This window comes from Chinchilla lanigera, unplaced genomic scaffold, assembly GCF_000276665.1.
Source record: "Chinchilla lanigera isolate Chin_1 unplaced genomic scaffold, ChiLan1.0 scaffold00009, whole genome shotgun sequence".
In the NCBI taxonomy this organism is placed as follows: Eukaryota; Metazoa; Chordata; class Mammalia; order Rodentia; family Chinchillidae; genus Chinchilla; species Chinchilla lanigera.
This window is the reverse complement of record NW_004955410.1, coordinates 7,132,556-7,148,488: the sequence shown is the minus strand read 5'-3', so window position 1 is coordinate 7,148,488 and position 15,933 is coordinate 7,132,556. Positions and strand designations below refer to the sequence as shown.

At 40.4% G+C, this 15,933-nt stretch overlaps 1 protein-coding gene across 1 annotated transcript in view; it reads right to left on the bottom strand.

Annotated features, from left to right (window-relative positions):
• Positions 1-15,933, bottom strand: part of Magi2 (membrane associated guanylate kinase, WW and PDZ domain containing 2) — a 555,913-nt gene that overhangs the window by 146,539 nt on the left and 393,441 nt on the right. Inside the window, exon 10 of the mRNA XM_013510511.1 lies at positions 15,495-15,684. Coding sequence (XP_013365965.1) covers positions 15,495-15,684 — 190 coding nt within the window. The remainder of the gene's footprint in view (positions 1-15,494; positions 15,685-15,933) is intronic.

Below are 15,933 nucleotides of genomic sequence, written 5' to 3'. Positions count from 1 at the left end.
CTAATTTCTGAGGACATGCTGATTATTTGACTGGTACACTCTAAAAAAAGCTGAATCAGGTCCATAAGTCCTAAATATGTTCATACTGTGCAAAAATCAACAACCATTCAGATATCACCAAGGTACAGTTTTTATGACTGTCTATGAGGAAGAGCACATACTACTAAGGCCTTTCCCGTTTAAAGAAGATGATAAAATAGAGGTGGGTGGTAAAGGAAAGATGAAAACTTCGTCCTACAAATGGTTTTGAATCCAATTAGTTGTGAAGTCCTCAGTATCCTACATGAAATCATAGAGTAGAGTGTGTGCAATGCCTGCAGGAGTCTGGAGGCAGGTGGAGCAGCCCTGTAATGTCCCAGCAGGGGACCTGTACTCCTCCCTCAGGAGGAAGAAAGGCGGGGGAAGGTAGGGGATGAGGGGCAATGCCAATCCCTGCTCAGATTCTGCAGGGTGGTTCTGATACAACTGATCACTGCAATCTCTTGTCTAGATCACTCTGAGCTTGGAAGTCTCCAGATCTTAAATACATAGAAAGCACAAATAAGCAGGTGACATATTTTTGACACTTAAAATAATATAGCCAGCATATGTTCAAGCAGAACTTTCCACCTCCTCCTCTGTTCTTCTCACTTTCGGATTGCTGGTGGGAGCAGTCAGGGGGGGATCGTTCCTCCAAGGCTTTCAGCACCCATCCATTTTGCACGAAGAACTCTGCAGAGAGTTTACTGCAGCTTCCGTCTTGATTGCTAGATAGGTTTTCCCCTCAGGAAATGCTGAAATTATGACATCCCCAGAAATGGGATTTTGAGATGTGTGAAGCTAAATGGGGTTTGGCTTTGTCAGGAAGTTCCATATTCCTAGGAGAACGAGAAAGCTTTTCCTTACTGAAGGATCTATGACTTTTTAAAGGAGAAAAATCAAGATTTTTAGCTAATTTATTTAACTCTGAAGAACCGAAGAAGAGTGAACAGACGTTATCCTGTTTTCCTACTTTTTATGTGCCTTTTAGTGTTATTTACGATCCCTTTGACTGTTGCTCTCCGATCCACGCTAACTTGCAGTATTGGGTGGTATTTGCCAGTTTATTTTCACCTCTCGATTCTTCAAGGCAGGGAGGGGCAACGTCTGGGACGTGAGCAAGCAGAGGCTTGCACAGAGAGTCGCTAGACAAGCGCACCTATACATGCGAACTCCTTTTTATTTCTTTGATAATTTTTTAAACACAGACTCAGAGGCTGCAGGGCATGAAAACCTTAGAGAAACTGTCAACTGGAAAAAGAGTTTAAAAGACAGAGGTTGCCTTAAGGCAGTCATTTTCTTTGCCCCAGGACGGGGTATGAGTTGTTTTGTTTTGTTCTGTTCCGAAAGATCATTGTTCTTTGGTTTCTCTCCCCGTCCCTCTTTGAGGCTGGCTTCACAAAATAATTAAAATGACATGCACAGTGCTCAGAAATGTTATTCTTTGTTGCTCTCATTTTGTTAGCTCTCTTGACAGGACTAAAGTTTCTTCCCAAGTTGTTTTTCTAGCCTGACAACATGCTCAGCCCTCATATCATGCTTTGTCTCTTCCTTTACTAACGTGAGGAAGAAATTCCAGTCAGCTTTTCAGTCCTAAGCGACAGAAGGTAACAACCACCGCCCTCTATCTTGTTTATAAACACACTACACACACAGGAAGCTGTCAGCGAAGGCCTGCTGGACACCTATCCATGCCTGGGTCCCTTTGGGTGCCGCTCAGTCATGTCCCACCTTGCTGCACGCTTCTTCAGTTTCTTCTTTTTCCTCAGCCCCTTTCCCAGCCCCGTCAGGGCGTTCTAACTGCTGCCTGGTACAGCTCAAGAGGAGGCAGTGGTTGTGAAGAAATGGACCAAGAGGAGAGGGAAGATTCTCTGGGTGTTGGCGTCCGGCAGCCATCCATGGTCAGGGTCACTTAATAGCAACACTTAGTAGCTGCGTCCTGGGATGCTCAGGCATTACTAAATAAAGATTCTCATGGTCCTCTTCCCAGATGTGATTTTCTATGGCCTGGCAAGCTACTGCAGTGGAATTTACGTGTCCCAGTTTATCCTGGGATCACCCCAATGTTGCGAAAGCAAACATTTAAATCAGCATATGGTGACCACTTCCAGGTATCAGAATAGCCTCTCTCAAAATAAAGAAAAGCAGAATTTCAAAAGCAGATTCCGATTTCATATGAAGAGTCCAGGGGGCCTTTGCACACTGGGTGTGTCTTGGTCCTGCTTTTGAAAAGCATGGCTTTATCACTGTGTTAGGGTAAAGGTTGGGTGAGTTAACACAACCGATTAATTTTATGAATGGATTCAATCCTCAAAACTGCAAAGAACGGTGTTTTTATGAATTAATTTGGTACATGGGATGCCACTGTAAACATGTCAATTAAATTTTGGTACTTGAAGCCCCTTTCATGTTTTAATTAAAACATAAGTAGCATGCCTTATTATCGTAGTCTGGCACAAAGAGTGCACTTCTTCAATTTTTCCTATTGGAAGGTGCATTATTATTTTGGCTTTTTTTTTTTTTTTTTCTTTTTTGTAAAGCGATCTAGGGAAGACAGCCCAAGGAGAAAGTTAGGAATTGAAGAAGGTTGTTAAACATGTTTCTAGCCTCTGGGTTTCCACACAGCTCAGCTACAGACTGAGTTAAAGAAAAATTACATAGATTCTGTCACTGGAATCTAACATCACCGGAGAGGTGGCTAACACACGGAGCCTTTAACCCCTTCGCTTTGCCTCCTCCTTTATCCTTGGAGCAAGGGTGGGCACATTTCAGCCACACCAGGAGCTGTCTCCCAGTCTGGATTTGGCTCTCTTCTCAGCCTGCAAAGGGGCTCAGATTTCCCCATTCTACACCCTGCCTTATCTCCCCTTCCACAGTTTGGAAGCACCATTTCTAGTGGAGCCTTTACCCCATCTCTCACTCACCCTTTCAGTCTGGTCTCTGCTTGCTGAGCATCACTTAACTCTTTAAAGAGTCCGATGACATCCTAATGACCAAATCGAATGGCCTTTTTCTCTGTTCTCATTCTGATTGATTTCCCTGCCTCATTTGCTACTGTGGATGTGATCTGTGTGACTGTAGATTTTTTTTAAATGTTAACCAGCGAAAAGTCTTCTTTGGAAGAGGTTTCTGTATCACACCCTGCCCCGGCTTTCTTGTCACTGGGTGGAGTTCCCCCTCCAAAGTTCTTGGCCATATATTCCACTGGTTCTCACTAAGATCTTCCCTGGATGATGACACAACTCTCTTGTGTAGGACAGCATCCCATCACGCACAGCCTGGATGAACTGCTGAATCAATGTTTCTTAAGTTCAGTTTCATTAGAACATTCACCAACTAGACCCAATGATCTACATAATTTTCCACTATGAAGCTATTGCTTAGTTCCATAAACACATTATTTAGGAGTTTCTACTATCAGTTTTTCCTTTGTATCTAAAGATCTTATGTACATAAAGTTAATAATATACCATTTCTATATAATATATCCAAGTCCAAAGTCATGACATATAATGTGATAAACATTTGTAGACCAGAAGTCATATGGGAGGCATATTTATTGACATAGTCATGATTTTCTAAAGTATTTTGATAATTTGCATGGACATTTAACAAAATATTTGGATTGGTTCTTTCCTTGAAAATCTTGAATTGCATAGTAGTATAGTGTACTTTAGCTATAATATTTAAGTAATTTTTTAATGTGAAATATGACATTGCACATATATCAAGGTACTCTAAGCTGTTGTACGGTCCTTCCAATTCTTTTTTTTTTTTAATAAAGTACCCCAAAAGTTCAGATTTTTAAGAAATGTGCTCACTGATGCCAGCAAGCTGAGATTTGGAATTCCAAATTAAACCTTGATTTCATTTTGCAACTGCAATTACTAGGTCCCATTTTCTCTCTGGGAATATGGCATTCTTCAAAACTATAAAGATTTCACAGTCAGTATATAAATCAATACATAGGAATAATCATGTCTTAAAATTTTTTTCAGATCAAGCTAAACAAATATTTTAGACATTTGTTGAAGACAAAATGTTAATATCTTCACTATTTTCTACATATCCAAAAAATGACATGGAAACTTACGGAGTGAAATGATCTCAAGCACATGTATTCTCAGGGGATGCCAGGGGATGCTGAGGTGGATAATGAGCTGTCATCATGGAAACCCTAGAGGTGTGTGCTGCAAGCCCATGGATCCAGAATAGTGCTGCTAGGAAGAAAGGCTCTTTTCTGCCATTGCTTCAGTGATCAGCCCTGCAGTCCTGTAGTCTAGCTAGCGGTTTAAAGCACTTTCATTCTTAAATCAAAAAGGAAAAATGTCTAAATTTGCCTTCCCTCTCTCCCTTCCTTCCTTGTCGTGCTGGGAACCAAGCTCGAGACCTTCATAATGAACTGCATCAGTAAATTGTCCTGGCTGGGCTCGAACTTGCGATCCTCTTGCCCCAGTCTCCCAGGGTGCCGGGTTTACAGCCCGGGCCTCTCCTTTACTTTGACAATAATGTTAGGTATTTCCACCTAAGCCAAAAGTAGAAGGTATCTCTGAGATGGATAATTCAAAAATTTTTCAAGTAAATTAATTGGTTACTAGTATGAGCTCATTAATTTGTAGCCATGATACTTTATTTTAACCTAAATATTATTGAAATATAGCAATTTCAGTTGGCATGGTTTTAAAAAGTAAGTTATAGAGGTATCCATTTGATCTGAAAATAATCCTTATGTTAGCAGATTTTCTAATAATTTCTTTGAAATGTCTACATTGCACATCTCTTGAGATATCCTAGCTTCTCATCTCTATTTATCTGGTTTAGTACTGTTCAATGTAAATAAAGCATGCATTATACAAGTAATTTAACATGATCCAGCAGCTATTTTTTTAAAAGAGCCAAATGAAACAGGTGAAGTCAAGTTTAGTAATGGATTTCATGTAACTTGGTCATCCAAACTATCACCTTAGCATAAATCAATAGGAACATAATTGATGAGATAGTATTCATTTCTGCCATTGCCATGCAGTTTTTGGAATCCTATGTGGATTTTACACGTATCTCATAGTAGGTTTAGGTTTGAGTGTAGCCTGGTAGCTGCTCACATTTCATAAGCTAGTGGCCATTGTATAGGACAGCACAGTGGCTTTCTTTAGACTGGTTTTAAATCTAATCTCTCACCAAAGTATTTCAAGAAGGACACTCATGGATGTAACTATCATAATCCTAATTTTCTCATCATCTATAACTACCTTATGATGGCCATCTTTATCTCTTGCTGGCAGCTTTTAGATCTACCAGGATGACACTTGCTGTGTTCCTTGAATACGTGTGTATGTAGGTGAATCAAGTCAGCACTAAAACATGGGTGCTATTCTGCAGAATGGTCACACAGAATGGAAGACGCTTGTGCACAGAACTGTGAGTACTGAAAGATACTTGCCAGAGGAATCCATTCGAAAACTGGTCCTGGGTGGCACTTGTTCTGGATGGGAAAATTGGGAATTAAAATTGAAATTCATTTATGGCAATAAGAATTCATCTTTACCTTTTTTGGTTGCTATTATAATTCCCCCACCCCAACCTTACACTCTCATGTAATATTTTTTTCTCTCTGAAATCCACGGCAGGCAGATTTACCCTGCTTTACATATTAGTGTGTATGCTAATGTATCTCTCTCACATGTATCCAAAAGAGAAAAATCTCAGTTCTTTTAGACCAGGATGGAAAAAAAGATCACCACTTCCAAATATTATTAGATTTTGATTCTCATTTGAAAGTAAAGTCAATCCAGAACTTGAGATAGATATACAGTAAATGTGAGTGTTCTAAAATCACATTACAGTAGTGTGTTGATAAACACTCAAATACACAGTGAACATTCAGTGCCAGTGGTTTATGTGTACCAGTCCAAACATTTTGATGTTTTTTTTATTTGGTAATTGAAGTTATGTATAAATACTTGAATTAAATTGGTTTATTTTAGCCACAGAGATCGTATGAGAACTGTGATATCATCTGTGTTGCATGTAATAATGTAAAAATTCATGCACTTGAGTGTAAACACCTTTAAAATGCAGGCATATGCCCCATTTTGAATTCCAGGATCTTGAGAACCCTAGTTACTGGTGGTGTTTGGATATGGTGCTCTCCTGTTAAAATTTATCAGGGGTGAGGAAAGGGCCATCCTACAGATATGTTTGTGAAACACCCGCTTTCAGCATGTCTTTATTTGCATAGATAGAAAATGACATCATGAAATTGTGCTTTGATCTTTATCTTGCTTTCAGAATTCACTGCCTTAACCCCACTGAGGAACCAGCAGAGTGATAGAGAACCATGAAGAGCCATGAAGAAATTTCATCAAAAGGCCTTCATTGTGTGGATGGAAGATTCAGGTCCCAGATGCTGAGACTTGCTTAGATTGTTCTGTACTTTCTCAGTGAAAACTCTTCAAGATCCTTTTAGAAAAAAAATACTTCTTATAATAAGGCTGAGGCAGAAGGACTGAGGGTTCGAGACTTGGCTACATAGTGTGTTTGAGGCCAGCCTGAGCTACATAGTGAGACTCTGTCTCAGAAAACCAAAAAAAACCCCATCATTTCCAGCTTATTTATAATTAAAAGATAGCCTGCACTAAGTGGTCTTTGCTGTACTTTAGAATTACTGTGGATAAATACTATATCCCTAGAGTTCTATGCTGTAATTTTTTTCTATCACATCTTCAGATATTCATTCTCCTCCTTTCCGGTTCTGCCCACAGAGATATCCCCAAACTCATAACTGGGTTTAATACGAGACCTGCAGATGAGACATGGAGGCAAATCCCTGGTCAAGAAACACTGAAAAAGTAGAGTTTGAGGCTGAGATAAACTGAGCTCCTGCTATCTGAGAGCGGGCAGGATGTTTTTGCCTCCATGATGAACTTAATATAAAGCTTATCAACTTGCTGAAAATCACTACCAAACCTCTCTAAAGCATAAATCCACATTATAGATAAAAGAACTATGAAGTTTTCCTGTGGGACCCTCCCCCTTAGACTTCAATATAGAACTAATTTTAGGCTGGAAGAAATTTTGGGTCATTATTTTACTGTTATATAGTTGTATAAATAACCATATGCATTTATGATATGCAGTCATTGATCACCTAAGTGATTATTCCTCTAGAGAATTTATAAAGGGGCAACTGAAAAGACGTAGCTTTCAAAGGCAGAGAGTGGGGCTGAAGTGCAGTAGATCCTTCCATTTTGGGTGTATTAAGATGACATAATTTTATAATATAGTTGTGTCATATGAAGCACTGAGTTATCATTTGATTTAAAAATTTAAAAAGGACTAAATTTTGATTGCTTTGTTACTGAGTTCACTTTACTTACAGTAAAGAGCAAGTTCCACTCATCAAAGACTAATGATCATCCCTTCTAGGTAATCTGTGGGTCACCATGAAAGGTATTTAATTTTCTACAGGAGTTGTTGAAGAAATTTCATGCTTACTGTGACCATCTAGGATTATGAATTGGAAACACTCTTTCATCAAAAACGCAGACCTGTGTCAGGGATGGAGCACTGCTACTTCCAAAACACTTCCATTAGGTTTAAAACTGACATTTTATATTATCATAATCTTACTAGGACCCACTTGCCACCCAGCCATTAAATGCTATTTACTGAGGCCTTGATGGTCTCATGTTTATTCATGAAATTACTTTGAGTTGCATTGTCAACTCATGCCACCAACAAAATGCTTTGACATCTTAAATAATGTTCAAGCAGGGGCTGATTTTATTCTACTGTTCACATTTTTTTCATCCTTCTATCTCTCATCCAAAAGCTCCAAGTTTTAAATTACTGCATAAAATAAATTTATAAGCTACAGGATTAGATCTAATTTCTATAGTACATAGTAAAATATATATGCAGCATCTCAGTAGCATGTTGCTAGTGTCATGGTAGCTTTGCAGTTCTAAAAGGAACCTAATAGAAATATAAATGTTGTCAGAGTCTTTACAAAGCACCCAAGATACCATTTTTGAGATTAGACTTGCTAATTAATTAAAATCTATGTATTAAAGAATGGCAAACCCAGTCTAATAGGATTTATTGATCGTCACAAACATATTATAAATGCAAAGTGATGCATGATGTGGTATATTTGAAACTGCAGCCAAAAGGCAAATTTTTTCATAGATCAAATCATAAACATAAATCATACTAATGATAGCAATAGTGTTTCACCCATAAGAAAAAGGTACAGAAAATTAACCTTCGTAGTACAGTTGAGGATATTAAAATGATAATGTTAAAATTTTTTTCTGTCCTTTTATGATTCCAATGCTAAGGTCACTTGTAAAAGTGTCTTGACATTTACATATCATCTTGTTTCATTACAATAACACTGCACTCCAGAGAACATGGGTGAGAGCTGCTTTCATTGGACACCAACAATGTCCGAGCAAATCAGGCCAGGGGTCGACTTCAGCCCAGCACTGAGATGCCAGGATACTCTTTGGGAGGGGAAGGTGGCCTCTTACCATCACTTAGATAGCTGCTTGCGCGGTGGCAGCCATGAATCTATCAAAACCTTTCTGAAACCTCTGGACATTTGCAGCATGACTCTCAGGTATTAAATAACATAGGGAAAGGAGGCTGCAGCCAGAAAGACTCAAGCAGAAGGACTCCATGGGCTTCGAGGTTCTGATTCCCAGCCCTCAGCATGGCTCTGCTGCATGTGATGCAGATCTACTGCTTTCACCGTTTCCAGCAATGAGAGGTGTGCACAGTGCTATTATGGTTATACTCCTCCACCTTGCTGAACGCCTCTGGTGCTCGGATGAGTGACAGAGCAACCTACAGCCCTTGCTCACTAATAAACAAGGAGAGAGCAGCACTAACCCCAACAGCGTAGAAACACAACTGCCTATTTGTGATCACCTGTGAATTACACATGCATTAAAATATTGAACAATGAAAGAATTCAATAACGAACACCCAGCAACAAAAGAGAAGGATAAAGGCCAAAAAGTGTGAAAAGAACAACTGTTCATTTCTGATCTGCTATAAATTATAACTTCATTTCAGGTACAGCACTAGAAAACAGCTTGCTTCTCCATTATGCAATTTAACTGGCCTGTAGTTACTTTTGATCGCTACCTTTGCTGTGATACTCATTGGTTATGTCGGGTTAGTGCTTTCTAATTTCTGGGAAAGCAAACTGATTGTGTGAGCTGTTTGTGCAGAATTCCAGAGGAAATTCTGTTCTAAAGAGGTTATATCATAAGATACATTACACCATACGGATGCCTGACACTTTTATGATCCTGTATTTGAGTGATGTCTTACTGCAATGGAGTGTGGACACGTTATACCTCATAAATTGTTTATTTATAATAACCAAGGTTCAATGTGAAGAGAAAAAAGCTTGGACAAACTTTAGTCATAACTCATCTTTGGTTTCAACCAAGGGACAGAGCTGAGAGGGGAGAGTTTCAGGAGGAAGGTTTTTTCCTGCTCCTGTTTGCATCTGCTTTGTGCTACAGCTCCCAAAGCTGCAGCATGGTGCGTGCCTATGAAATGTCCCCACAGCTGAGGAGAAGGTAAACCCCTGGAAGAAAGTCAGGCTTACAGAAAGTGATGTAACAGGGGAAGACCCCACTTCCTACAAGGCTTGATCAACAAATATGGTGAATATTCACTTAAAAATGTATCACAGCAGAAGATGTATTGCCTTAAATCCCCTTCCAAACACTCCCACTTGCTTCAGATATGTTCATCCCAATGTCCCGGCCACTTTCTGAAGCAGTTCTGGAAGTCCTCTTTTGAGTGTCTTGAGTTGAACTGTCATGGCTGCCTCGATGTCCTGAATTGATTCAAAACACTTACCGTTCAAAGTCATTTTGACCTCGGGGAAGAGCCAGAAATGGCATGGTGCCAGATCTGATGAACAAGGCGGATAAGGACATGCCATGATGCTTTTATCTGATAGGAACTGCAATACCTGATGAATGAGGTATGATCAAAGGACACAGTGAATGTTTAAATAAAGCAGTTATTACAGTAAAAGACACACCGCCGTTAATCCCTCTCAAAGTACCCTCTCGTGCTTTGAACACACATCCCATTGCTCTTGGCGAAATGTTGCATTGTAATAAACTTAAAAACTTCTACAAAACATTCACTGTAACTTTTGATCACTCCTTGTAAATCAACCAATTTTCATTAGGATGATTGGGATTTTATTCTGTAAGATTCCAAAGTGAGCTAGACTCATTTTCTTTGATTGCCTGGCCTGGTAATAAAAAGAGAAGATGCAAGGGCCATAATTTGCAGTTATCTACATGTAATTTTTTCAAATTTTCAGTTCCGTGACTATAGAGATGTCAAATCTGACTTCCTTCCTATGATAAGAGTGAGACCTCCATGGCACAGTATTGCACTGTTTCAACCCTTACCTTCTATTTTTTCTGCTTACTTTGTCAAGCTTTGGAACTGGCCATAGTTACAATTTCTAGGTGTGGGCAAGTTGGGCCATGAAAAGTTACAATGTTAGCGTTTATCTCAAATTATGGATAAAACATATAGAGCCAAATAATCTGATTAGCCAAAACAGCCTTTCTGAATAGATATCAAAATTTTTATTCATGGTATGTACACTTAGATATAGACTTTTCTTGGCCAGTAATGATGGCTATTTCTTGAACAGATGAATAAAGGGAAACCACATAACTCATCATTCAAATGCAGATAGTCTGCTGAGAAAACAGCAGCTTTAATACTTATGCTGTAACACACAGACCAGGCCTGCCCCAGAAAGACTCACGAATAGCCACCCTAGATTGTTCTCATGGGTAACTAGGCTACTAAAAAGTTTCCTGCCACATCAAAAATATGTGCTCGGAGCAAGGGCATAGTCACACACAGTGGAAAAATGGCAGGAGATGACAGGAGGTGAAAAAGTAAGAATCTTTAGAAATACTTTCTCCCTATTGTTAGAAATGGCTCACACAGTCCAACACGAGGGCTGTTTACAAGCAGAGGACTTTGTGCTTGCAAAGAACAGTCCAGTTCTTTCTTTATGACTCAAAGGAAAGGAAAAGAGAGGAGGAAAGAGAAAAGTAGCCTGGTTCCTCCCACTGTACAAGGGCTCTTTCCCTTTGCTTTTAAGTTTTAAAATTCTAAGTATCAGGGGCAGTAAGAAGTCAACAGAGACAAGAGAAATATGATATTTGCAGTCTTTGATAGGGTGGGGAGGAGGAAAGGAGGTGTTTGTTCTTTGGGGAATTGGTGACACAGATTGAGTATCACTAATACAGAAATCCTAAATGTCCCATAATCCAAACCTTTTGAGCGCTGACGTGACTCCACAAAGTGGAGGCCAAAACCAGCACCGGTGTACTACATATACTGTATGAGATTGTCTTCAGGCTGTAGGTGTCATGTGTCTACAAAATGGAAATAATTTTTGCATTTAGATTTAGGTGTCATTCCCCAGGATCCCTCACTATGTACAGGCAGATATTCTAAAACCTGAAAAAACTCCAAAAAACTTATGGTCCCAAGGACTTCAGATAACTGCATAGGATCAATGTATTTTAAATAATTCACATGAAAACCTAAAGGCTGTATTGCCCAAAACTTAAAATATTTTTTTCTTGGCCTGTTTCCACATCATGGATGCAAGCTTAAGCCTATACAGAATTAAGTCAGTGAGAAAAGAATTTCTTTTTGCAGAGTTTGAAAATACCTGACACATATTCTCCCAACTACACACGAGTTTTGCACACAGAAGTTGAGAAGCGACCAGCATTCTAATTCATTTATTTTTACGGTGCAGCTTCACATATCCAGATAGCGAGATTATTTGCTGTGTTGTGAAAGGCAGCCTTGCTCAGGAATTCTTTCCTATGTACAGTATTTGCTTCTCTAATTTCACTGTGAAAGCCTGGTCATCAGAGAAGACTTGTCATGCATTTCTCTTGTGGTGGGCCTCCCAGAGTTCTAGACACACGTGGGGGTGGTTCGTAGGTTCCTGCGGATTGGTGTGGGGCCTTGAGCTCCCACTTCTGGCTCTGTGCCCACTGCTCTGAAATCAGAGGGACTGCCTGCTTTCTGGGTGGATGACTCTTCCCCTGTCTACCTTTCTTCAGTTCCCTTGTGATCTGGAGAAGAGCTCGGAAGATAGGAGGTGTTTCTAGCTTATTTTTCACAAGCATGTACCTGTCATGTTCTGTTTCATGTGGCTCTGGTATCCTATGGTTGTCTTCATTTGTTTAAAATCACATTTTCCCCCCAGGAATACATCTTTATTAAGATGTCCTGTGCATGCACATTAAAATGTCAGCATAATCTAATTATGCCTCAAATGAGGCACAGCAGCATTTACATCATTTGATAAATTTCCATCATTGGCAGGGGGCTGATGACTTGAATCCAAACATTTTTTTGACAGCCTTGATAGACTATTCTGTAGTCCTGTACGGCCCAGACTTGTGGATGGAGGGGCATCTTTTTGTTTGGGAACTGTAGCTTAGCTTTTAATGTGAATGCAAACATCTCTTTAGCTTAGACATGATTATAAAGGGGTCACTACTAGCCCGGGAAAATGTCAAAAGACTCACAGCTTTGACTCGTATTCCCTCCATACTTTTCCTACCCCCAGTGATTTGTTTCCTAGGAAAAAAAATTAAGACACATAAGAATAAATAGATCCAAAGCTAAGTGTTATGTTTATGGTTTAAAGGAATAATAATAGAGTTGGTTCACAACCAAAATTTTGAACCTGGCCCTTTTTTTGGGGGGGGGTTGTATGTAAGTTTTATGATCATTATATTAAAATATAAATAAAAATTCCATTTTAAGATGAAGAGAAGTAGATGAGCTTTCTATGAGTTATTTTTTTTTAAAAAGTATTGCTCTAAAAGTTTTAGTAATGGAAAGAGACTTCTTCATGGTTGGAAGCAGGAACTGCACAGAAGGCAAAGGGCTCGCTCCTTCTTCCGACACCCTGCGTGCCCAGAAGTGGAGAAAGCTGATGTTTACCCAGAGAACTCGTGCTCTTTGGTTTCCTGGGTCTTCAGGATTCGTGCTTTCCTTGCCTTGACATGATTCCTGGGTCTCATTTATACTCTGTTTAGTGTTCCAAACAACAGGATGGAGGAGAAGTGGGAAGGACAAACGAGCATGCCCTCCTGAGCTTTGTGACCTGAAAACATTGCTGTGACCTCAGCAACATTAGGAGAGCTGACTGAAAGCGGAGTGTGGGGTGCACCTGGAGCTCTAGAGTGCAGGCCAAGGTGGTGTAGGCAGGGCAGGGCGCTGGGGGCGGGTGGAAGCCCGCTGCAGTTCAGCTGCGTGGGGAAAGGGGATGAAGGTCTACAAGAGGAGAGCGGAACAGAAGGACCAGGAGGTGGAGGCAGGCTGGTCCTCTGGGGTCATCACGGGTGACAGGGGAAAGGCAATGGGAACAAACCACCCTGCAGGGGCAGGACAGAGAATCAGAATTCTTCCAGGGATGCCAGGGGCTCATCCGTCTCAGACAGCCACAGAGAGGAGACGGAATGAACACCATCGCAGGCTTTCGCCTAAATAATAAAGTTTTGCATTGATCAGGAAACCGCAGAAGAATAGAAGGGAAGAAACAAAACCAGACGGAAGCACCTCCTCGTGCTGCCTGCATCTAACCAAAAAGGAAGCAAAGCAAAGACACGAGGCAGCTATTTAAACGATGCTGCAACGTGTTTCCTCCTTCAAAGTCGGAACCTCTGCAGTGTCTTCTCCCCACTTGTTTACATTCTCCTTAATTCGGCAGTAGATTTGTGAGAGCCGGGCACTGCGCTCATCTTTGATACCGCCCTTGGGGCCTAGAGCGGAGGGGATGTGAATAAATACTTGGCTGCCGAAGGAGAAAAGGTAATAAGAACTGTGCTGACATTGTTGCAAATTTCCCTAATACCCCACGTTCATGCTAATCCCCTACACTCATACGCCATATTTTATAGCTCAAGAACGCTTACTTTGTTCTCCCTCTGTGGTAGCTGACATTAAATGACACAGCCCTCTAAAGACACTTCACTTGATCATCCACAGTCACTCTGATGCAGCTGATTATTTAAAATTGGGAGTACAGGTTCATTTTGATAAAAATGAGTTCTCAATGGCTTGCTGTCCTATTTTATCAACCAAAATTACTTCTATAAAGAGCTGGAGAGGATGGGGAAAAGTATTATGCCTGCTTTGCCTTTTACCACATGGGTGCATAACATTCAGTCCCTAAGCTCGTCAAAAGAGTAAGCAGATTTGAGATTCTCTGAGATCACACACAATTGAAAACTTCCTTTTCAAGCTTCAGATGGTGAAGCTGGAAGCAAGACATCGGCGGGACATTGCAGGAAGGAAATCGGCGGTCTGTGGGCGGGAGCACCAGGGACTAAGCCCTTTCGCTAGGCTGGGTTCCTTGGTCGTGTGCTCAGGCTCTTCTTACCCAGTGTACGATACACTCGGGCCATTTAGATTCCTGTCCTCTAACACATGCAGGACATGATCTTAGGGGATGCAAAGAGGCACCACAGATGTACATGCAATATTAAAAGCCTTTGTTTTCTATTATTTATAAAGTGTAATGAAATAATTCTAGGAGACCTTCAACGAGAGTGGCAAGTGCAGACATGGTATTTTGAGGCAATGTTCAAATGGACTAAACTGCATTACATGGGAAGCAGAGGATTTGGGTAGAAATGATCGGCACCTGGCTCTGCTCTGCCTTTGGAACCAGCTGATTTCAGGGCTATGAGCTGCAGAGGCTTAGCTGACATTTTACTCAGGGCTCTGACTTCTTCAGTGACTGCCTTCAAGACCCTCAGAAAAAAATCCAAGCTTTGCTCCAGATCAGATTCACCAGACTAAAAGTCCCATTGCTTTTCTTTGGGGACTTACATAAAACTAGCAACTGCTCCCATTCCAAAATTCCTGATTTTCTTCAAGGGTTTATGGGAAAAAAATAGGAAATAAAATTTAAAAACAAAAGACATAATATACTTACTTTATAATCAACAGGGTTTTTAAATCAGTGGGTATAAAGTTTCAGTTAGATTGGAAGACACTAAGTTCTACTGTACAGCAAGGTACAGGAGTGCAGTTAATAATTATGTATATTTTAAAAATAGTTAAAGGAGGTTTTTCAATGTTCTCTGCACAAAAAAATGATAAATACTTGATATGCTAATTAGTCTGACTTGATCATTCCAAAATGAAAACCATTATTTTGTACCCCAGCAATGTATACAATTATTTGTCCAATAAAACAAAACCATAAAAATAGGGAAAAACAAGCTCTTAAGAGAATTTAGACCATCTGATTTCACTTTGGAGATACTTTTGAACCTCAGAATATAAAAGCATGCCAGTTCTTTTGGCCTGGATACGCCTCCTGGCAGGGCATCAGCTGTGATTAATGTACCCTGGTTTTTGTGGCTTTCACTTACGCCTACTTTCATAAATGGCTCTCGACTTCTCGTAGAGCTCGTATGGGTCAGGCTTCCGTGGGTCAAAGGCCTCTGTTGAGTCCGGAAAGGAGCTCCTGTGGAGGGCGGGGGGAAAGGGCAGGTTCTGCGGTATGGCCGGCGCAGATAAACTGGTTTGAGGACTGCCTTGGCTCTCCCATCGGTCCATCATCTGCAAAGCAGGAGGGAACAGAGAACGTGACTGAGGAGTTCGTATTCTTCCTGCTCATTTCCCCCGTTGCCTTTAAGCTAGACACTCTTGCCTTGTTCATTTCTCTTCTGAGAAGCACTGCAAACTTCGGCATATGGGTCTTACCAGAAAATATTCTACTTCTACATAATAAAGCATCATAGACTGTTATAAATAAAAGTAGTGCTTTCTTCAGAATCTCTCTCTCTCTCTCTCTCTCTCTCTCTCTCT